The sequence below is a fragment of the Schistocerca americana genome, chromosome 2 (genome assembly GCF_021461395.2).
Source record: "Schistocerca americana isolate TAMUIC-IGC-003095 chromosome 2, iqSchAmer2.1, whole genome shotgun sequence".
Classification (NCBI taxonomy): Eukaryota; Metazoa; Arthropoda; class Insecta; order Orthoptera; family Acrididae; genus Schistocerca; species Schistocerca americana.
This window is the reverse complement of record NC_060120.1, coordinates 198512948-198537718: the sequence shown is the minus strand read 5'-3', so window position 1 is coordinate 198537718 and position 24771 is coordinate 198512948. Positions and strand designations below refer to the sequence as shown.

Genomic DNA, 24771 nt, shown 5'->3' with positions numbered 1-24771 from the left:
CTATTCTTTCCTCATAACTACACAGAAACGGTTACGGTTACTAATCTAAATACACAACCCCTTCACTTATTATTTTGTAGTCGCGCGGGGTAGCCGTGCGGTCTATGGCGCCTTGCCACGGTTCGCGCGGCTCCCCCTGTAGGAGGTTCGGGTCCTCCTTCGGGCATGGATGTGTATGTTGTTCTTAGCGTAAGTTAGTCTGCATTAGATTAAGTATTGTGTAAGCCTAGGGACCGATGACCTCAGCAGTTTGGTCCCATAGGAGCTTACCACAAATTTCCAATTTCGTTGTTGTTTTGCACTTCACAAGTTTTCAAAGAAGATAGAATATTCGGTCATCTTTCGGGCATGTACGCGGGATAATATTATTTTTTTCACCCATACTGATTTATACTTACAGGCGTATTCGCAGCCTCTGCAAACTATTACTTTACTTAAAACTCATGTAACGTCCAATGCTGAGAGATTATAGGGTGAAGTGGAACACTTGGAGGAGGTATTTAATAAAAATGGATGTACAAAACATCAAACTAAAACGCCAGACCAATCAAAGGAATAGCAAGAAGAAAGAGGTGTAAAATCAATGGACTTCTGTCGCATGTGGAAAATGCTTCTTCAAAAATTGCAACAGTGAAGGAACGTAAAGTGGTTGTGACCTTCTTCCTCCTAACGGCCAAGACGACATCTCTGGATAAGTCTTATGGTGTGGTTGGCCCTGCTTGTCTAATGTGGTGTCATGCCAGCCCATAGCCTACTGCTCTTGAACTTCGTCAAGAACGTGCAATTTTATAAGTAGAGACGATAGTTCCAAAATTACAATCCAAGAATGTTGATACTTCAAATTTCTAACTCTGGAAAAAAAAATTATTCTACAAAAAAATTAAAAGCTGTATGTGAAGAAATAACTAACTTAACAGGCGTCGTAAGGCACAGTGTTACCAACCGATCGCCATGTCATCCCCTGCCTATAGGCGTCACTCCTCAACAAGTAGCTCCTCACATGGTCTCGAAAAGGCTGAGAGCACTCAGCTTGCCAACAGCGCTCAGTAGACCCAGACGGTGATCCATGCAAGTGCTAGCCCACCCTTACTGCATCACTGTGGCAAAGTCGTTAGCGCAAATGGAGATATGCTAAGTTGGAAACATGACACTCCAACCACCATTAAATAAAAGATGACGAGAAGTTAATAATTTGTATGAATGCCACTGGTTCGATGGGGACTAAATAGCTATTTCAATAAGAGGAGGGAAGAGAAGATTAGAATTTAACGTCCTGTCGACAACGTGGTCATTAGAGACGAAGCTCAGGCTCAGATTAGGGAAGGATGAGGAAAAAAGCCGGCCGCGCCCTTTCAAAGGAACCATCCCGGCATTTGCCTGAAGCGATTTAGGGAAATTACGGGAAACCTAAATCAGGATGGCCGGATGTGGGTTTGAATTGTCCTCCTCCCGAATGCGAGTTCAGTGTGCTACCCACTGCACCATCTCGCTCGGACCGATTTCAACAAAGGACATTGTCATTCAACCAGTGATGGTGAGAACCCTTCTAGTGGGTATAGGATCAAAAATGTTCATTTATTCTGATAAGTACCATTATAGATTTTATATTTATAAAGAAGTATTATGCAAATAAAAAACCCTTAGAATAAAAAGGAGTATGCATCACATGCATGTTTTCACTTTCACCATTGCTGGCTGCCCGGATCCCAAAAAAATTCTATTTTCAGTTTTTTTTAATGCTTTAGTGAGAAACAAAGCAAAAGACGAAGGTTTCAGAGAATATAAAATGGTTGCATCATATATATTTTTTGACATCCTCATAATGTTTCTGACGGCCTTAGTCACAACTAGGGACATACTGACTTTGTTTATAAATAGTTTATATTTCTAATAATGAATACAAATATTTTATGAAGTGTAAGGTAGTTTCTGGACATTTAATTTTACGAAGCATTAGTTAGTGCACAGGCAACACATGTCGAAGAATCCCAACTGCACTACTGGCCATTAAAATTGCTACAACAACAAGAAATGCAGATGATAAACTGGTATTCATTGGACAAATATATTATACTAGAACTGACATGTGATTACATTTTCACGCAATTTGGGTGCATAGATCCTGAGAAATCAGTAACCAGAACAACCACCTCTGGCCGTAATAACTGCCTTGATATGCCTGGGCACTGAGTCAAGCATAGCTTGGATGGCGTGTACAGGTACAGCTTCAACACGATACCACAGTTCCTCAAGAGTAGTGACTGGTGTATTGTGACGAGCCAGTTGCTCGGCCACCATTGACCAAACGTTTCCAGTTGATGAGAGATCTGGAGAATGTGCTGGCCAGGGCAGCAGTAGAACATTTTCTATATCCAGAAAGGCCCGTACAGGACCTGCAACATGCGGTCGTGCACTACCCTGCTGAAATGTAGGGTTTCGCAGGGATCGAATGAAGGGTAGAGCCACGGGTCGTAACACATCTGAAATGTAAAACAACTGAACTTTTTGTCACGGCCACCTGGACTGTAAAGTCCACGTGTGATTGACGTATCACCTGGAAGATTAGGTCTGCTTAGCAAAAAGCGATCCTCTTATTGTAACAGGTCCATCGTGCGCCATTAGCGCTAGTGATGGATGCCAGCCAGCATGCTTTCATACGTTCAGGCCAGTTCTCTACCAAAGTGTCGAGAATAGTGGGAAAACTTCGTGGTTTTGTTTTATCCCGTAAGCTGACGGAGGCCCAAACTATTTGCAGCGAGTACGATCGAGAGTTGCTGGCCGCCGTGCGACATTTCTGTCTTATGTCGAAGCTAGGCCGTCTATAATTTACGCAGATCATAAGCCAATCACCGTTAACAAGATCAATGCCGTGGCATTTCTGTCAGCTGGAGTTTACTGGGCAATCACAACATACTCGTACATAGTGCACACCGGATGGCAGAAAATGTAGTGACTGATTTTTTTCTCAGAGTCGGCGAAATTTCTTTTGCATTAAACTACCATCAGCTTAGGGTAGCACAAGCTACGAACGAGCAACTGCAACAAAATTTGCACGACTGTACAACAGCTCTTCAGCGCAAACAAGTGTGGTTGTCAGGTGCACAGGACCTTACTCGTATTTGGTCAGACGTGTCTAGACTCTCACCTAGATCGTACCTGCCTGGAACACTATAAAGAGCGGTTTTTTGGCAGTGTTCGCAACCTCATCCATTCCACTGCAAAAGCCACCATTAAAATCATTATCGAAAAATTTGGGTGACCCAGTTTTAAAAAAGACTGTCTATAGTGTGTGTTGCACGTCAACAGTGCAAAGTTGTCAGGCAAGTATTCAAGCTTGCGGAAGAATTTACTGAGACAACAAATAGTTTTTCTCACGTTTACATACTCCTCGTAGACCCATGTCTGCCATCGTAGGGACATCGCTGCGTATTTACAGCTGTACACACAATCATTCTCTAGATGAACGCGTGTTAATTATAACTAGACGTAGGCAAACATCGCAGTACCCACATCCAGCGAGACCATACTTAGTGAAAACTAACAAATATGCAGAGATGGCGGTAGACCTTTTGTGTTGGCCATCATGCCGGTGTGGGCGTGGTGGGCCTCCATCTGCTCGGAGTTATATACATTGGGCGGAGGCAACAGCAGTTGCTGGAATATCAGTAGAAGTAACAGCAAACGCCTTCCTAAAAGTGTGGGTTTCTCGTTTTGGCTGTCTGTCTCATGTTACCACGAACTAGGATGATCAATTTGAGTTGTCACTATTTCTGGAACTGTCTAGATGGTGTGGGTCCCAGCATTATCATACCACCACCTAGCAACACGCAAACAATGGGATGCGGTGTGTGTGTGTGTGTGTGTGTGTGTGTGTGTGTTTGTGTTTGGAGCTTACGGACTCCTAATGGTGAGGTTATCAGTCCCTTACACACATTTGGATAAAATAGCAAGTGTTCATACACACCCTGAAACAACGAATAAAGTTTAAAATGTGTTTTCCAGGAGATTAAAACTGAAGTAAAACGACAAAGAACCTAATAGAAAGACACAGGGAAATCTGAATGGTTGTCCACATGGATAAGCCAGTCACCCTGCGAACACCTTCAAATCGTTCCCCTAAAACTCTGAGAAAAATACTGGACAGGTCACAGAACTTTAAAACTCGAACCACATTCGTGTGAACGCTACTTAAAATGGAAGGCGGATCTGTCGGCAAATCCAGTAGGAAAGCTAAATACGGTCCAATAAAATGTGACACACAGTTATTTGTACCTCACAAGCACCACATATTGGAGGGTCCTCTAACCGGAGTAAGAAGCCATGTGTCATAGGACTGTGGCCTATACAAAGACGAGTAAGAAGGACCTCGTCCCGTAGACGTCGCTGGAAGGACGTACACCATGGAGCTTATTGAAAATGGGATGACAGATAGCCGGCATACAAAGCTTCGTCTATGTGCCATGAGAATAGCTGCTACCACTGGTTTTGCTGGCCCTCCAGACAGCCCATAACCCAGACCTTAGATCATCAACTGCAGAAAGACATTGCTACTGCCGTCGGAGTATTTTTCATCAATCGGAGACAGAGCTACTATATACACTGAGGTCACAAAAGTCATAGGATACCTCCTAATATCGCGTTGAAACTCCTTTCGCAGGTGTAGTGCAGAAGCTTGACGTGGCATTGACTAAACAAGTCGTTGGAAGTCCCCTGTAGAAATAGTGACCCAAGCTGCCTATACAGCCGTCCATAATCGCGAAAGTATTACGCATGCGCGATTTTGTGCACGAACTGTCATGGCAGCTATGTCCCATAAATGTTCGATGGCATTAATATTTGGAGATCTAGGTGGCTCAATGATTCGCTCGAACTGTCCAGAATGTTCTTCAAATTAATCGTGAACAATTCTTGCCTCTTAATGGTGCACTGTCCTTCACAAAAGTTCCATCATTGTTGGGAACATGATGTCTATGAATGGCTGCAAATGGTCTCCAAGTAGCCGAACATAACCATTACCATTCAGTGATTCCTTGTTGGCAACTTGGGCCCATGGCTTCGTGGGGTCGGTACCTACCATCAGCTCTTACCAACTGAAATAGGGTCTCATCTGGTCTGGGCACGGTTTTGCGATAGTATAGGGTCCAACCGGTATAGTCACGAGTCCAGGAGATGTGCTGAAGGCGATGTCGTGCTGTTAGCAAAGGCACTCGCATCGGTCGTGTTCTGCTGTAGCCCATTAACGCCAAATTTCGCCGTACTGTCCTAGTGGATACGATCGCCGTACGTCCCACTCCGATTTCTGCAGCCATTCCACGCAATGACGCGTGTCTGTTAGCACTGACAACTCTCCGCAAACGTCACTGCTCTCGATCGTTAAGAGAAGGCCGTCGGCTACTGCGTTGTCCAAGGCGAAACGTAATACCTAAAATTTTATATTCTCGGCCTTGTCCTGACAATGTGGATCTCGAAATAGAATGTCCCATGCGTAGCCGTAAGACCATAGTCACGTCGGAGACCATTTCACGTGGATCACCGGAGTACAAATGACACCTCTGCCAACACACGTTTACACCTTGAGTAAGTGATAATACCGGCATCTGTATATCTGCTTACTGTATATCTGCTTACTGCTATCCCATGGCTTATGTCACCTCAGTGTATGCTGGTACAAGTCAACCTGCCAGTAGCTAATCTGCGCCCCTCACCAACGCCTCGACACGGAGATCGAAGAGCGTTCTTCCACCACGACCTTTAGACACGCTCACACATGATATTGCGAGAGGACGTGGTTCTCCCTTCGTTGCAACCACGATACTCCGGACGTTCCCAGACGCTAAAACGTGAGAAATGTACCGTAAAAATAATATAAAACGACAAGTAAATGACTGTGTCAACGGAACGGATAAAAGCAGTGTATTTTCTAACTCCAGATGTACGTGGACAAAAAGTAGATACGCTGGACACTACACCAGCTACTTAGATTCAACCAGACAGTGATGCTGGTCAGAGCATCAGCCTCGACTCAGGAAACGACCCCGCAGGAAGTGCCGAAGAGACCGGCGGGCCAGTGGGAACGACGTAGATACTCGCCCATCCCCAGGAACTCCACTCTAGCGCTTGATTGTGTGTGTGTGGAGGGGAGTTGTAGCGTTTTTACTCTTAGCTGTAGTTTTGACAGTTCTTTTGCCTTTTGGTTATCAAGTGAGAATCTGATTAATGAAGTGAACAAATCTTGTTAAACTGAGTACGTGTATGTCTCCATATATTAATGGCTGTGAAGATGGAAGCAACGAATAAGAGTTTCCAGCTCGACAAACACTGAAAAACCACTCATTTTACGTCTACAACTCTCAGACTCTCAGATTATTACAATGTCATCCATTTTAACAGTTAGCCACTTAATGGGTAATCTCTGTGCTTTTGTTGACGCTGTGCCAGGTTTGTTTTTCTCTTAGACGCATTAAGTTTTATCTATGACTGACACTCATTCTCCCGACAGTGCTACCTATGACGCACGCGAGTTTACTCCACAGTATTACGTTAAGTGAAAATAAATCCTGGCGGCCACTCAAATTGAAGACGACTGTAAAGTCATCGCCCGAAATATCCGAAGAAGGAATAACACTATCGCTAATGCACTCCCGAAAGATGATGAAATGATAGGCTACTGTCACGTCACATCCCCTCCTTCACTAAATTTATTGCTACATTTATTCTTCTTGTGTCTCTTGTACTTGGCTGAGAAAATGACCTTGGTATTTTTCCATGGCAACTCTATCATCGGTGCAGAGACCGGGCTATTGTCGGATATATAAGGCATTGGAAAGCGTACAGCTGGGCATCAGTATTCCTGTGGCGACTACAGAAGGTATTCAGAGACGTTCATCATGATAAAACAGGCCGTGTGTCTGCTGCTGCTAACAGGATGTGCCGGTAAGAGCGCCGTTTGCTTGCATCCCCCCGCATTGTGCTGCCTGTCACAGGAGGCAGTAATTTTTATTATCTTTTTTTCTCCTTATACTAGGCTGTGTAGTCGGTTAGAATTTCAACTTGAACCTCTACATCTTTACCCTGCAAACCGGTGTATAGTGGCGAGCCTGGTGGTCTAGTGCTGAAACGCGTGCCTGGAAAACGAGAAGTCGCCACACCGAACACCGGAAATTTTTCAGTCTGGTTTTTAACCTAATCTTTACCTGTCGGTGTTGCGAAGATTCGCCAGGGACAAAGTGCGATCAGCATTCCACGTTAAGCTGTAGGTCCCCTTTCCCCTTTAAGTTTAGAGGGGTAGGATAGCGAGACGTATGTCTCGCAAGTGACGTCCAGTTGAAAGACTTGCACAGGCCATAGCGCCATGCGAAATCATTATTACTGTACAGTGCGTGGCAGAGTTCGATTCGACTCAATATTAGCTACTCCATCGGGGTACAGAAGCCTCTCTGCCTAATTTCTCTTACGCAGGCGAGTTATAGAATAGTCACATACGTTTTATGGAATACCGTTTCTAAAACTTTACCCAGTAATTCCCACCTAAGTTCCTCTGTCCCACTTTCTCTGTGAGGTATAGCATATATGATCCAAGTAGCACACGTCTGAATCTACTGTAACGTATATTTAATGAGGACTACAAACACAATTTGTATACTTTTTCCAGTTCATAACGGGATTGGTACAGCCATCAGTATGCATGATACAAAGAAATAAGGAATCTTCGTTACACCGTTAAAAATTTTTATTGTTTCCCAACGACGTGTTTCACCTTTATTCAGGCATCTTCTGACTGCCTGATATTTGGTAGCGATGGGTACATGGGACGCCGCTCATAAAATATCCCAGCAGATAAATGCCTCTTGTCAAAGCTGTAAAAACATTGCATTGCACTTTATTACGGCGTGCCGCGCAGTCCAATGCAACGAGAATATGCACTACACCTCCGGCATGCTTATGATGCAAAGGTTTACCATAGGTCTGATCCCATTCGGTTTGCATTCGACTGCACGACGTGCCGTAATAGGGACACTGCACGGTGTTTTTAAAGCTTTGACAAGAGGCATTTAATTGCTTGGATGTTTTATGAGCAGTATCCCACGTACGCATCGCTACTAAATTTAAGCCAATCCGAGGACCTCTAAATAAAGGTGAAAGGCGTCATTCGGAAATATTAAAAAAATTTAACACTGAACCAAGACTGCTTGTTTCTTCATATCATTTGTTTACGATTTTAGTTGCAGATACAATGAACAACCAACAAATTTAGGTCTTCCAAATGTTTTTCCAACACAAATTTGACGTCTACGAATCAACTTCGTACCGCTTCTTAGTTTTAGCCATAGTATAAACTGTGAGAAAAAAAAGCGTACTACGGAGAAATTATCCAAATGGGACGGAAATCAGCAGATGTAACGTACGTGTACAGACAAATAACTGACAACAATTTGGGAAAATTTGAATGATTTATTCACGAGTATTAATGAGGGAGATCTTCAAAAACTGAGCAAGACAATAACGCGTTGGTTCTCTTTTGGCTTATGAGCAAGCACTTACTCGGCTTGGCACTGACTGATAAACTCGTTGGGTGTCCTCCTGAGGGTTATCGTGGCAAATTCTCCCCAATTGGCTCGTTAGATTGTCGAAATCACTAGCTAGTTGTAGGTCCCTGCCAATAAAAAGTTCTCAGTAGCGGGGGGTGGAGATCTGGCCACACCGCTGACCAAGGCAGGGTTTGGCAAGCACGAAGACAAAGAGTAGGAACCCTCGCTGTGTGGGGGTGGGCAACACCTTTCTGAAATGTAAGTCCAGGATGGCTTGTCATGAAGGGCAACAAAACGGAGGGTAGAATATCGTCGATACTGCACTCCACAGCGGAGTATGCACTGTATAGAAGTTCTGTGGTAGATTTATTGCGGAAAGCGAGATTCCAGTATCGAGTCAAGATTCTGCACACAGTATTAATGTGCAATTCCAGACGAGTAAAGATCACTTACAGGTACCACTGGTAGAGATCAATCGGCATACACTAGATGACACTCCACTTATGAAGTTCCTGGGCGTCTAGGTGTATAAAAAACTGCTAGGCCTTTTGCACATTGACAGCTGTCTGAGAGCGTTGACAAACAGGACTGCTTGCGTATTTTCCAAATTTCCATTCAATTATGCCCTATGGTATAATGTTATGGGGCATTGCAACTAAGGTGGAAAAGTGGCCATTCTATAGAATCGTGCAGTACGAATATTGCATGAAACTGATAACCGAGCACCGTGTAGAAACGTCTTCAGGGACTTAGGGGTGCGTCAGTCAGTACAATTATTCCGTAAAAGTATTATTGGTTAATAACAAGAGTGACTTTAGGATGAATTCATGAATTCACAATAACAATAATAGAAGTAGAAATAATTTCTGTGTAGACCATATGTCAACCTCTAGGATTGAGAATGGAGTTTTACATACTCATGCAAAGTGTATAACAGGTTGCCAGTGGAGAACATGTAGGACACTGGTTATCCTCAACTACACACATCAAAAAAGTTTTGCATCACCTCGGTTCCGAGAGTTCCGGAACCTGTACAGAAATTGGAATAGAGATCAACATAAACATCATTTCCGCCCTTTTTACTCCTCATGAAAATCACACATTGCTTGTTGTACTACCACACAGCGAGACCCTCAGAGGTGGTGGTCCAGATTGCTGTACACACCTGCACTTCTAATACCCAGTAACACGTCCTCTTGCGTTGATGCATGCCTGTATTCGTCATGGCATACTATCCACAAGTTCATCAAGGCACTGTTGGTACGGATTGTCCCACTCCTCAAGGGCGATTCGGTGTAGATCCCTCAGAGTGTTTGGTGGGTCACGTCGTCGATAAACAGCCCTTTTCAATCCCTCTCAGTCATGTTCGATAGGGTTCTTGTCTGGAGAACATGCTGGCCACTCTGGTCGATTAATGTCTTTCTCCTGAAGGAAATCATTCACAAGACGTGCACTATGGGGACGCGAATTGTCGTCTGTGAAGACGAATGCCTCGCCAATATACTGCCGACATGGTTGCACTATTGGTCGGAGGATGGCATTCACGTATCGTACAACCGTTATGGAGCCTTCCATGATCACCAGCAGCGTACGTCGGCCCAACATAATGCCACCCCAAAGCAGCAGTGAACCTCCAACTTGCTAGACCTCGCTGGACAGTGTGTCTAAGGCGTTCAGCCTGACCAGGTTGCCTCCAAAAACGTCTCCGGCGATTGTCTGGTTGAAGGCATATGCGACACTCATCGCTGAAGAGAACGTGATGCCAAGCCTAATCGGTCCATTCGGCCTGTTGTTGGGCCCGCACCGCGCTGCATGGTGTCGTGGTAGCAAAGATGGACCTCGTCATGGACGTCGGAAGTGAAGTTGCGCATCATGTAGCCTATTGATCACAGTTTGAGTCGTAACACGACATCCTGTGGCTGCACGAAAAGCATTATTCAGCATGGTGGCGTTGCTGTGAGGGTTCCTCAGAGCCATAATCCGTAGGTAGCGGTCATCCACTGCAGTAGTAGCCCTTTGGCGGTCTGATGGAGACATGTCATCGACAGTTCATGTCTCTGTGATTCTCCTCCATGTCCGAACAATATCGCTTTGGTTCACTCCGAGACGCCTAAACACTTCCCTTGTTGAGAGCCCTTCGTGGCACAAAGTAAGAATGCGGGCGCGATCGAACCGCTGTATTGAATGTCTAGGCATGGTTGAACTACAGACAACACGAGCCGTGTACCTCCTCCGTCTAATAGGAGCTGTTCATGCATGGTAGTTTACATCTTTGGCCGGGTTTAGTGACATCTGTGAACAGTCAAAGGGACTGTGTCTGTGATACGATATCCACAGTCAACGTCTATCTTCAGGAGTTTTGGGATCAGGGGTGATCAAAACTTTTTTTGATGTGTGTATTTACAAACGAAATAAGAGAATACCTTGAGACATTACTGCCACTTTCCGCTAAGCAATAATTTTAATTTTTTCCTGCATTTCGTAGCTAATTTTGTTTTTAGAGTACTGGGCATATTTAATAGGAGGAAATTTTGCGTTTTGCTGACCGTCACCACGGATTGGTCTGTCCTCTTTGTCAATAGGAGGCGGTCGTGAATCTCATTAGAAAGGGCGAAGGTCCCCTGGGAGCTGGGCAGCTTTCGAGTAAGTAAGGCTTCAGCCTGGTTGCTGCGTTTGTCGGCAGAGCCGGCCACTCTCCCTGCCCTGAGTGGAAGGCGACTTGTCGCCACTGCCGTCCCTATTCTGTTTGGACATCAGGCTGTGAGGACGGGGCGTGAGTCATGCTTGGGTAGCTCAGATGTTAGAGTACTTGCCCGCGAAAGGCAAAGGTCCCGAGTTCGAGTCTCGGTCCGGCACACAGTTTTAATCTATCAGGAAGTTTCATATCAGCGCACACTCCGCTGCAGAGTGAAAATCTCATTCTGGAAACATCCCCCAGGCTGTGGCTAAGCCATGTGTCCGCAATATCCTTTCTTCCATGAGTGCTAGTTCTGCAAGTATCGCAGGAGAGTTTGGAAAGTAGGAGACGAGGTACTGGTGGAAGTGAAGCTGTGAGGACGAGGCGTGAGTCGCGCTTGGGTAGCTGAGATGTTAAAGCACTTGCCCGCGAAAGGCAAAAGTCCCAAGTTCGAGTCTCGGTGCGGCACACAGTTTTAATCTGCCAGGAAGTTTCATCAAAAGAAGAGACAGGACACTGATTTCTACCGGTGTGGGAAGGTCCGCTGCTTTCGCTCCAAATTTTGGTGTACCTGGTCGAACTGAGTCACCCTGCCTTTGACCTTCGTGCAGAGAAGCCGAGCAGTCGATGAGTCGCTGATCCGTTCCTGTACCAACCTCTTATTTGTTAAAGTGTGTTCTGAGCACTAGGAGTGAGAAATTTCTGCAGGATTCCCCCGTTATTCTATGACATAAGCGATATTACGATTTGTCGCATTGGCAACAACATTGAGTTGTCGTCTTTATAAAGAGTTTTTTAGGACATTGTGGACGGAGACCTATGTTTAGTGGGCATTTGACCGCTGCCTCCTGTGAAGCTCACAAGAGTCACAACTGTGATGGCTTGGTCCATATTCTCAACGGTTCATTACTTTCTTGTTGTGACATGTAACTTGTGTTATTACTTTCGTTATAATTTGTGGCATCATGTTGTAGTTTTAACTTTGTTTTTGGCGATGTGCCCCGTGGGCAGATCTTGTTGGACTGTCTCCTACCAATCTCCCACAATTTTTGTCACTACCTCACAGCATTAGCGCCATTTGATCATTTGATTTGAGTTTTCTGTCAATTTTTGTCGTGAATCTTGTCACCTATTAGAGAAAATCAGCGTCTATTAATCAGAGGCTTTAGTTAGATTCCAAGATCCTTTATATGAAGGGCTTATGTCAATAGTGGTACAAGTCCTTTTTTGTTCATTCTGGGATACAGAGTCCTAAAGTTAAATGAGCGCTGAAAAATGTGCAGTTGAGATACCAGAAATATTCAAGTATATATACTCAACTGCAGATTTTGTATATACTTTTATATACTTTTTATATATAATTGAGTATTTCTGGTATCTGAACTGCAGATTTTTCAGCGCTCATATAACTTTAGGACACTGTATCTCAGAATGAACAAAAATGGACCTGTACCACTATCGAAATAAGCCCTTCATTTTGTCCTACAACATTTCCATGGTTAGGCGACCCACTAGTAATAAATATGGTCCACATCTGAGCTTCTTGTTGTCACTGTGACAGCGTTATCCCTCTTCATAGTGGCCAAGCTTAGAGATCAGTTACACTAAGAATTTAGAGAAAAAAACCAGCATTGCCCTCTCGTTCGTTTGCTTAATCAGAGATTTGTTATATAACGACCTTTGCACTTATACTTCTGTACTCTGATCCAGAACCGAGACGCAACTTGCGACCTCATTAACCTCTTATATTACGTTTCATCACAATAGTTGCGGAGTTGTAATATTTGTGTTCGATGGATATTAGTTTCGCCAGTGTACAGAGAGGTGATAGTGGTCTGTGTAAAATTAGGCAAATATTTTGTTTAAAGTATTAGATTATAGCAGCAGCTGAGTGGTATGGGAAACGCTATAGCTTTTTCTAAACAACCTATTTTTCTCCTAAAACACCTGTCTAAAGTAATCTAGAGGTAATTATCAATAAATAACATTTTGAATAGATTAGTGCTTGTCACAATTTGTCGTCAGCACACTTTACAGAAGTAGCTAGCAGTGATAGATCCTGCCTGTTAACGTATAACTTAATTCGTTCCTAATCGCCGAAGGTTGTCCTTCATGACGCTTTGGCGTCACGATGCGTGAATGAATGTGTGGATGTCTGAACACAGCGCACTCTCTACTGTACAATAAAAGCTAGTCTCTAGCAATAAACTTCTTTGTACATGTCGCCATACACCTCTGTCTGTTTCCAGTCGCATACCCCAAGGTGACGATGCTGTTCCGGGAGACGGACAGCTACCTGGGCGAGGTGCAATGCTGCCACGGCATCTTCAACACTCCGCACTACTACAACGACGTCTACCAGGTGACCGCGCTCTACCTCAGCTCGCACATCCGCAACTCCTCCAGCTTGGAGATCGGTCCGGAGCCGCAGAACATCAGGGTCACCATGAGCGAGCAGCCGCCCGGAGAGGAGTGGAAGGTGGTCGCCTCCTACAACTACACAGAAGTCGCAGAGCCCCTGCAGCTCCTGAGGATTCCCATGAGCTACACCACCAACACGGCCTCCTGGTTCATATTCGAGATCTGGTACGGTGGGGCCCTCACCTACCCTCAGTACTCACCTTTCAATATTCCCGTCGCACCCTACAACACCACATTCAATTACTACATTCTTGGCATGGATTACGAATACCTTGGTGTCCCAGTATAACAGACGAATTGTGTATCAGGTAACAAACATAAGCTACACTCTGTTATTCAGTATGTATCAAAATCGAAAATGCTTGCAGAAAATTATTGACAATATTACTAAGCACTATTGCATATGTTTGTATTATATCTGCTGAAAATAAACCTTGGAATGAAGAGTACCATATCCATTAGCTCTTGTCTGATTGTCTTTATACCCCATCACAATGCTCTTTTTCTATTTGTTGTTTTGTTTACATGGATTGTCAACCCATACAATCGTCAAGTGGTCTACCAATACGGGACTCTAGTTGAAACGTCTTAATACTCGTACATTTTTTACTTGAACCGAAATAACTGAGAAGGTGAAACTTCTTAATTTAATTTTGATACTGCTGAGGGAAATTGAACGCAAGTGAACCTGCTCGAACTGCTGACTGAAACTGAACGTACTGCTTCTTTGCTTGTCTTTATCATTTCGTATCTGACCTACAGAATTATTCCTGACAAATACAATTCAAATGCAATCTCACTGCTCAAACAATTAACACAAAAGAATGGTCCTGAATTAGAAGAAATCCTAACAACAACGTAACATTTCATATGACACTTACCTAAAAAAAATCTTCACTACACGAACAATAGCGATACAGCAAGTACCAATACAGCCAGCTAAATAAAAGAGTCTAACTACTGTAGGCTCGGACTACTAATAGGCATGTGGTTAACAAAGGAAAGATTTTGTTGCAGAGCAAACAATGTATTTAGCAAATTTTACCTTAATCATGTGACAACCAGTTCAAAAATTATATTATCGTCCGTGACATCCAGTTCCAAAAAATTATATAATCGTCAATAATTTTAAATCTCTATGACGGACACGTCCAGACCGTCCGCTCGCGCTAACACTTCAGACCTCTAACCTCCATCATCGCTAACTTCCAACCTCCATCACTGCTGGCTATTCACCTCCAACTGCGAGTCCGACCAGCCACACAGCGCTGTGAGAGTTATTAATGCAGTCTATCGCGCTGCCAACATACAGACACATTAACAGGCTACTTACATAGTATTAGCTGATAACAATGCAACTGGACCCTGACTTGCCACCTAAGACACGTACCCGCTTACGGCATTACGACAGACTGTGAGTTTAACATGACCTTAAACTTGAATCTAACGTACTTGGACATACACCATGTAGCTCATGTGGAACGCTGATCGATGGAAGCGATGATAGACAATAATAGAATTTCGAAGCTAGATGAAGGTAAAATTTTCTAAGAATTAAACTGTGCGAAAAGCAATAGTAAAATATGACTTGTGTCTTGCTTTCATTGATATTAAAAAATATTGGTTTCAGGTATTTTTATGTACCAATAATAATTATTCTAAAAGAATTAAAACAACGAGGATAAATAAGATTTGAAGTTCTCCTTTTCGTATGCAGAACGAATGTTACACATAAAAGACATCACATTTAATGTAAACACTGTAGAACGGTCGTAATCTAGGAAAATATTAAATGCTGTGTCCATATGTTACCAAAATATGTCGAGTTTTTGTCTCCGTTGCTCTGAAAGCAAAAGAGAAATCGTTTCTTGTAGCAGTTAGCCATACCCATCATTCGTGCATCATACCGTACATATCTGAAGTAGCGCAGCTATTTAATTTTGGCACACTTAGGGGATAAAAAATTGGGAATCTGTCGGTACAGTCTTCTTCACTGTGTATCACCTGTTCTGTGATGTATAGGATATTACTTTGTACAGTTGACGTACTGCAACGACTATTCCGCCCTCGTTCTTAAATACTCTTTTGCCCATAAACATATTTTACGGTTTGGTCACATCCAACACAGAATTATGTCTTGCACTACATTTAATAGCATATCTCTATGAGAGTCCACTCACATCATATAGGAATGAGTAATTAACGACTACAGCTACAGGTACGAAGGAATGAGAATTCGGTTGAAGATAAAATAACTGAAAAGGCTAGAGATGAAAAGCACAATTTAAATCCAGAGAAAATGTTACTGCGCCGATTACAGTTCAAACGCCTTTATACTTCACTTGAAACTGCTTTAAAATTTTAATAAAAATGTATTGGTCTTCTTTTAGGAGCAAATACGCCGACGGAAAAAAATCGCTACACGAAGGAGGAGTTTTGCGACGTAAACGAAAGCTGGTAGGTGTGTTTCTTTTCTGAAAGACGACGTCTATACAAATTTCGCGCTAGCCTCGTAAGATTTTGTCCCAGATCCATAAGAGTGGCACTAGCAGCACAACTATGAGGATGCAATTCAGATTTGCTTTAAATACACGCTGTGACGGTCGTGAGCGTTTGTTACCTTTGAGATTGCACGTGGTGAGTTGATGAAAGCCAAGAATGATTTCAAGGCGACGAAGACGCCATTATCGACACCTCAGTGAGATTGAACGAGGTCGTGTAACGGGGTTACGAGAAGATGGCTGTTCCTTCTGTGATACAGCAGAAAGACTAAGCAGGACTGTAAACACTGTACATGACTGTTGCCAGCGGTGGTCAAGATAATGTACAGTAGCAAGAAGACCGAGCTGTGGATGTACACATGGCACCACCAAGAAGGAACACCATCGTGTTCCGTGTAGGGTTCTGTCGCATGGTACTCCATCTGCGGCACCAACTGAGCAGCAGTTGGCACTACAGTGACACAACCAAGTGATAGAAATCGGTTACTTCAAGGACGGCTACGAGCCAGTCGCCCTGTGGCGTGCATGGTACCGACCCCAAACCACCGCCATTTGGCGACTTCAGTGGCCTCAAACGAGAGCTCACTGGAGGGCAGCGCGGAGGACTATTGTATTTTCTGATGAAGGCTGGTTCTGCATCGGTGCCTGTGATGGTCGTATGTTCGTTAGAAGAAGGCCAGTAGAGATCCTGCAACCAACACGTCTGTGTGCTAGACAGACTGGACAAAATGTACCAAATGTTCAAATGTGTGTGAATTCCTAAGGGACCAAACTGCTGAGGTCATCGCCCCCTAAACTTAACACACTACTTAAACTAACTTATGCTAAGAACAACACACACACTCATGCCCGAGGGAGGACTCGAACCTCCAGAGACACGGGCCGCGCAATTCGTGACATGGCGCCCAAGACCGCGCGGCCACTCCGAGCGGCTACTGCACCTACACCTGGAGTTACGGTCTGGGATACGTTTTCATATGACAGCTGCAGCACTTGCGTTCTTATCCCAAGCACTCTGACAGCAAATCTCTGCGTTGATCTGGTGATTCAACCTGTTGTGCTGCCATTCATGTACTGACTTGCGGCACCTGTACCACACAATGCTTGCCCGTTCACATGCTTGCATTCGATATTCTGGTGGTTACACCCGTTACTAATGTACGAACATTTCACATTTGCAATGGATTATCTCGCAATTACATTTACATGTAACCTTGCAATGTCGGTCAGTTAAATACGTGGGTCACTCCAAAAGAAATGCACACTACTTTTTTTTTAAAATCCATCTTTTATTCTAAATGTTGAAAGTTTTACAGTGTGTAGATACATGCTTTAGGAATAATATTTTCATTTCTCCACATAGTTTCCATCCCTCTCAACTGCCTTACGCCATCTTGGAACCAGCGCCTGTATATCCATACGATAAAATTCTGGACCAACCTATTGGAGCCACTGTTTGGCAGCCTGCACAACGGAGTCATCATCTTCAAACCTTGTTCCACGAAGAGAGCCTTTCAGTTACCCAAAGAGATGATAGTCACAATAGTCACATGGAGCCAGGTCAGGACTGTAAGACGGGTGTTTCAGTGTTGTCCATCCGAGTTTTGAGATCGCTTCCATGGCTTTTTGACTGACATGTGGCCGTGCATTGTCGTGCAGCAGCAAAACATCCTGCTTTTGCCGATGTGGTCGAACACGAATCAGTCGAGCTTGAAGTTTCTTCAGTGTCGTCACATATGCATCAGAATTTATGGTGGTTCCACTTGGCATGATGTCCACAAGCAAGAGTCCTTCGGAATCGAAAAACACCGTAGCCATAACTTTTCCAGCCGAAGGTGTGGTTTTGATTTTTTTTCTTGCGTGAATTTGCATGATGCTACTCCATTGATTGCCTCTTCATCTCTGGTGAAAAATGATGGAGCCATGTTTCATCACCTGTCACAATTCTTCCAAGAAATTCATCTCCACCATTCTCGTACTGTTCCAAAAGTTCACTGCATACCGTTTTTCTTGTTTCTTTGTCAGCAACTGTCAACATCTTGGGGACCCACCTGGCACAAACCTTTTTTAACGCCAACGCTTTCACTATCCTGCAAACACTTCCTTCCCCTATCCCAACGCAGCGTGACAATTGGCTCACTGTGATGTGTCTGTCAGCAGTCGCCAATTCTTTAACTCTCTGCACATTGTCTGGAGTGTGTGCAGTACGAGGAATGCCACTGCGAGGACAATCTTCAATATTGCCGTGCCTGCTTTCATCACGTAACCTGCTTGCCCACTGACTAACTGTACTGCGATCGACAGCCGCATCTCCATACACCTTTTCCAATCTCTTGTGGATGTTTCCCACTGTCTCGTTTTCACAACACAGGAATTCTATGACAGCACGTTGCTTCTGACGAACGTCAAGTGTAGCAGCCATCTTGAAGACATGCTGTAACGGCGCCAATCACGAGAACAAGTTGAACTAAATTTGAAAACAAGCAGGAAGGATGTATCTACACACTGCAAAACTTTCACACATGCAGAATGAAAACTGTATTTTTACAAAAATAGTGTGCATTTCTTTTGGAGTGACTTTCGTATGTTACCTAGACAAATCTACCCAGAAATTTCATTGCTCTACATTAATTATTTTTTTGGTGTTGCAGTTTTCTTCCGTCAGTGTAGGTTTTGCTGAAAGTAAGTACGTAATCATACAGGGTCACAATTATTGAACTATATAGAAGAAAACGTGAATTAGTTACAAACCACGAGGTGCACATACTTTATTCAACATATAAACGCCACTACATATATTCGGATTGAGGTTATGACATACTCGATATGCCTGCCATCCTTGGTGATGATGTGGCGCAGACGAATAGAGCAATTCTGCATAACCCGCTCAAGTGTCGGAAAATCGCTGCTGTCCATGACACCCTGAATGACTTTTTTCAGCTCAGTTATGGTTTTGGGGTTATTCCGGCACACCTCGTCTTTAACATAGCCCCACAAAAAGGAGACGCATATGTTCATATCCGGAGAATATGACAGCCAATCGATTCCCATGCCAGTGGTCTTTGGGTACCTCAGAGAAAGTATGCGGTACCCAAAGTGCTCTTCCATGAGAGCAAACACTCTCCTGCTTCGATGGGGTCAAGTTCCGTCTTGCATGAACCACATCTTATCGAAATCAGGGTCACTTTGATTAAGTAGGATGAAATTATCATCCAAAACATTCACGTACCGTTCGGTAGTCACCGTGCCATCAAGGAATATCGCACCGGTTATTCTGTAACTGGAGATTGCACACCACATAGTCACCAGTTGAAGGCGAAGAGACTTCTCGATCGCGAAACGAGGATTCTCAGTCCCCCAGACGCGCCAGTTTTGCTTACTGACGAACCCATCTAACTGAATGTCGGCTGCGTCGATAAACCAAGCCACGCATGTACAGTCATGCTCAAAAGTATCCGAACGACCTGAATTGCATTTCGCCTGATTCGCATGCAACCCACATAATGCAGCTGTCTAACTGGTCCTCTAATCGCTCCTGGGTACAGTCGTTTGACTATTGAAAATGGTTCCAACAAGTCACCACTAGAAAACACTGCTCTGTATCGCAATAACTCAAGATTTAAAGTAATACTACGATACTACAAATATCAGGGAACACCTTATCACAGATAAGACTGTTCTTAAGGCTCGTAAGCTCACATTTATTACAACAAATGATATACCTGAAATGTTACCACTCTCATTATTACGTCTGATAGGTAATGCACATAGTAGGTCCGTCGTACTCATGTTTTCCTCTTCAAAGCAACATACCGTACTTATTATTTAACACAAAATGACATTAAAAATTTAAGTTATTCACGAGCAGCTAGTTGAGGATATGTATGAACTTCAAATGGCACGACGAACCGTCTCGTTCTGCATATGGATTCAAACCCAGGTCATGCAGACTAAGCAAAGTTTTCGTGACTGACAGAAACTAACAGTCATTCATGATTAGGCATACAGGGAGTCATATACCTCGATTTTAGACAGTATCAGTTAGGAAGTACCAACTTTAAATTACGTAACAAAAGCATTTTTAACGGACGCAAATTACTACCCAGCACCTATTGTCCTCGTTAACGAACTACGAGAGATGTTAAATATTGCTTCGTAACAAGTAACTTACTTCAATTGCCGTGAGGTAAAGCCTTGTGTTGGACAGGGATTCGAACCCAGAACCTAATCGGATAGATATCGACACACAATCATCTGTGACATTTCGGATTTTTTCGGCAGTAGCTAGATGTTTTAACTGAAATGACGAGATGAAACATTAATTTTTTCCTTCACAGGACTCCAACCCGGCACCTATCGCTGTTATATTCTAGAGAAAACGAACGTTAAATATGGGTTTGTTGCACCAGCAGCGACATGTGAGCATGTTTGAACTAGAAATAATATGACGAAGAGCTCAGTGCTGACTAGGAATAGAGCTCCACAAATATCGTTGTTGAATACAAACAAAGAGACATCAGCTACCGAATTTTTCTCCAGCTCGGACTAACATCTTGAACTTACAGTGATCTCGTAGATAGTTCTGTGTCTCACTGGGGGTCAAAAAGGTCACATATCGTTAGTGTTGACAACGAATGAAAAAACATTAAAAATCAAAATTATTATCCACCAGCAGATAGGTGTTATCATGCTACAGCTTGATAATACATAATGAAATCTTTAGTGCCAGGCCAAGATTCGAACCCATTCACGCGCAATATGTGGAGATGTTGAGGAATCTGCAGTTTTGAACAAACAACAAATTGTAGCCGAGCAGTATTGTCACGAAGGGATCAAATTCCGCGTTAAGGACGGTCTGATTTGCATTCCCAGTTCAGAAACAATTTTATCGACATTCAGAAGCTCAGATAAAAGATGGAAGAAGTGTCTTGTGAGCCTACATAGCGTTTGTTTCGTCACTAGAAATAAATAACAAGTATAAGAAAGGTTACTGGTGATAGAGTTTCTATATGTCGCCACTCCAGACTTCATTGTGGTTCAACCTAACGTCTCCTTGGTAGAGAAGGAATATCATTTTTAATGTTAATTTCAGCCCACAATGCCATTATATCTTCTTCACTTGGTGTAGCCAGAAGAAAATGGAATCTGTCTCACCCTATCTAAAATCATTCACAAAGGTTGGAATCGAACCCAGACCGTAGATGTACAAACATATCATCAGTCCAACAGACCATCAAACCTTTTTCTCTGTGGCTCATTTTTCAATCGTAGCGCCGTTGCGCCACACTGGTTGAGAATTATGATACACAGGCTACCTGTAGTAATTTGCAGCATGTTCAGTAAAGTCATTTACTTGGTTGACCGAATCACCATGAACTAGCTGCCTCGGCTTCCCAGTGCATACATTCGACTTTATTTTGTAATCACCGAAATAAAATCACATAACTGCTACTTACACAGAACTGCCAACAGTGTAAGATGCAGAAATTGAAATATGAAATGTTTCTTTCCACTTGAGCTACTCTGTTGCGCTATCTCTTTGTTGGAAACGTCGTGCAGTGTAAATATGGTATTTCATAAATAAAGTTTTGTATTCCTAGAAACCGGAAATTTGCTTGTCAGCGGCGGGAAGAGGAGTTACCTGTTGTGCAGCATTGTAAGTTTTTCATCATTGCACTATGAGCCGCAAGTATTTTCTTGCGATTTCCTTATTGCTGTTTGATCTGACTGCTTGTAGCTCTTTCACAGAAGGGGTAAAAACGTTGAAGATAGTGAGACTGAAACTGCAACCCATAAAAGATGCTTTTTCACAGGTCAGCACGTTACCACAGAGCTGGCGAACAGTTATGTGTCTGACTTTCCTCTTAAGAGGGCAATAGTGACTTGAACTCATCAACCGCTGTTTAAAGGACGAGATTAGTTGCGATTTCCACCTGCAATGACTTTCCTGGGCTGAGAACCCTAAGTTTACAATCTTTTGTTACACCTCAAGCGATAATAACTGAGATTATTCAATGGAAATGACAGGAAATATCAAGTGAAGTTTGAGGCTTAATTCCGTGCACACCAGGAAGTAACTCGTCGATCACAGAGTTGCCAAACATACGTTGCCTTGTTGCCAAATCTCAGTTACTGTACCAGCAGGAAGAAGACTAACCGATGTGATCCTACAGCGGGCTGGGAAGTGACCATAGCTGGTGCCTCCAAGTCGCAACTGCTACGGCCTGGAATACGTAATGCTACTGATTCGCATTTCTGTAACTAGGTTCAGGGACTGGAGCGTAGTTACTCAAAATACTCGGAACTGACTGCAAACTAAGCATCATAAATCAGTAACTCTCATAGTTGTTTTTATATTTCTTTCGTAAGTGTACTCAAAACTAAGAAACTCATTCACAGGCGTTTTCGTACCTCGCCGATGGTCGAGCACAACAAACAAATAAAAAAAATAGTGTGTGTGTGTGTGTGTGTGTTGTGTGTGTGTGTGTGTGTGTGTGTGACAGAGAGAGAGAGAGAGAGAGAGAGAGAGAGAGAGAGAGAGAGAGAGAGAGAGTGGGAGAGAGAGAGAAATAATAAAGGAACGAGAGAGAGAGTGTGTGTAAAAAATTGTTCTAAAGAAATTGAATCATGGTATGTAAAGAAATCTTCCATATAAAATGACACGTTCCACATCATTGCGAGATGTCTTATTCATGATCTATGGAACAAGAATTAATCTAATCTAATCCAATCTAATCACATCATATTGATGACTAGCCATGAAGAGTCATGAATTACCGAAATTTTTGCCAATACCAGTAACCAAATCTAAACTTGAAAATAAAAGACGACAATTTTTGTAATAACCCGGGACTCCTATCAAGACCCTTTCGTCTCTGTTAGCTAACCACGAAAGATGTCTGATATATCTCCATTCTGAAGTAACAAAGTGTGCATTCATTTAAAGATGAAGTGCAAGATGTGAAGTTCTGTGACAGAGATACGAACCCAACACATAATCGGATTGTTAACTAAGTAAAATCAAATGTTACGTATCGGTTTTTCTTACCAGCTGCTAGGTGTTTGATTCTAAAATAAGGATACAAAGTTTTGTGCCTAAGCGACAATCGAACTGCACACCTACCGTGCATCCACGAATATAACTTAAGTATCAGTAAGATGTGTGCGTGTTTGACCAGAAATATCGACACCTATTGCGATTTTTGGCGACACGTGTAAAGACTTTGAAAATGCACGTTAATTTTAACTAGCAGATGGGTGTGCACTTGATAGGGCTTGAAATGAAATTATGAATGTTTTTGTACTGGATCCTTTGGAGGAGACCCAGAGAATATTGCAGTCTTGGGAAAAGGAACGAAATGATTGAACTATACTGTTCTGAGAGATTCAGATCCTCGAAAGAGGAGATACGAATTCGAATCACACTCCAGCTCCTAATTTTTCAACGTCTCTAGTTCAATCAAGTACAAGTAAAATAAGAGACCTGTTCCTTTAAATGGCTATCGGTTCAGCAAATAAAATAAAATATTTTAATGTAAGTAAATTTACTGGCGACTGTATTTCTGTTTGCCAGGACTTCCGCTATGTCATTTCCCAACGTAAACCGGCTCTGCCCAGTTGGTAATGAAGGAACGTGATGTTTAATGCGGATAATGAATTATAACGTCTTCCTCTTGAGGTTACCAGAGGTAAAATAAATCTGTTTCTGCCTCTTAAAAGTAAATTCCTGAACCCACGGAGTGCACCTGTGATAATTCATTCCACCAGACCATTGTGGCCACATTTCCCAGCCTCAAGAGTGTGCTGAAACGGATGATGTGCTTAGCTTACAAAATTAGTCACGGTGGAAAAAATGCGAGTCTATTAAATGGTTAAGTAGAAGCAAGCTTCTGATTATGCTATTCTCATGTCAGCAGGATGTAAAGACTCTTCTAGGCACCATAGGCTCGAAGTAAAGCCATTTTGAATTTTCACAAATTGAGTAAATTTCTTAGTTCGAGAAAATCCACTGTGAAGTGTGAAGTTACCGGATAATTCGATTATTGCCGTCATTATTACTATCATTTTATTCATACCTCTGTTGGAACACACGTGCTTGAAGATCATTTAATGTCTTTTGGTCAATATAGAAGTAGTTTCCCAAGAACAGGTTCTTCCCTGTCTACAGAATCCTTTTCATGTTAATTAGATTACATTAAAATTAAAGTAATTGATGAAGACGTTACTTGATAACAAAAACGCGCTGCCTTTCTTCATTTACTTGCGCCTAGAAATGGCTATCGAGTACTGCCAAACCAAAGGCAAGAGATCTTACTGCCTTCCGATATACGTCGCTGTCAGTTCTTCCATACGATTTGATCGACATGATCTGTTTCAAGTTGTGTATGACAGACAATGTTTTAGAAAATCAATTGTTTTCCTTTTCCCAAGAGTGCAATCTTCTCTGGGTCTCCTCCAAAGGATCCAGTACAAAAATATTCATAATTTAATTTCAAGCCCTATCAAGTGCACACTCACCTGCCAGTGAAAATTAACGTACATTTTCAAAGCCTGTTCACGTGTTGCCAAAAATCGCAATAGGTGTCGTTATTTCTGGTCAAACACGTACAAATCTTACTGTTGGTGAGTAAGCAACTGATACTTA

General features: G+C 42.9%; 1 protein-coding gene across 1 annotated transcript; it reads left to right on the top strand.

Annotated features, from left to right (window-relative positions):
• The first annotated feature begins 6850 nt into the window (after positions 1-6850).
• On the top strand, positions 6851-14080 carry LOC124596097. The gene is made up of 2 exons (XM_047135094.1): positions 6851-6933; positions 13455-14080. Exons 1-2 carry the CDS (start codon positions 6888-6890, stop codon positions 13913-13915), a joined length of 507 nt encoding a protein of 168 aa, XP_046991050.1. The 5' UTR covers positions 6851-6887; the 3' UTR covers positions 13916-14080.
• Positions 14081-24771: the final 10691 nt, after the last annotated feature.

What these genes read in the sequence shown, in the direction of transcription:
- LOC124596097 (XM_047135094.1), top strand. Translation starts at nt 6,888, where the DNA reads ATGATAAAACAGGCCGTGTGTCTGCTGCTGCTAACAGGATGTGCCG. An exon ending in GCTGCTAACAGGATGTGCCG is followed by an intron (nt 6,934 to 13,454) that starts GTAAGAGCGCCG and finishes GTCTGTTTCCAG; the next exon opens with TCGCATACCCCAAGGTGACG.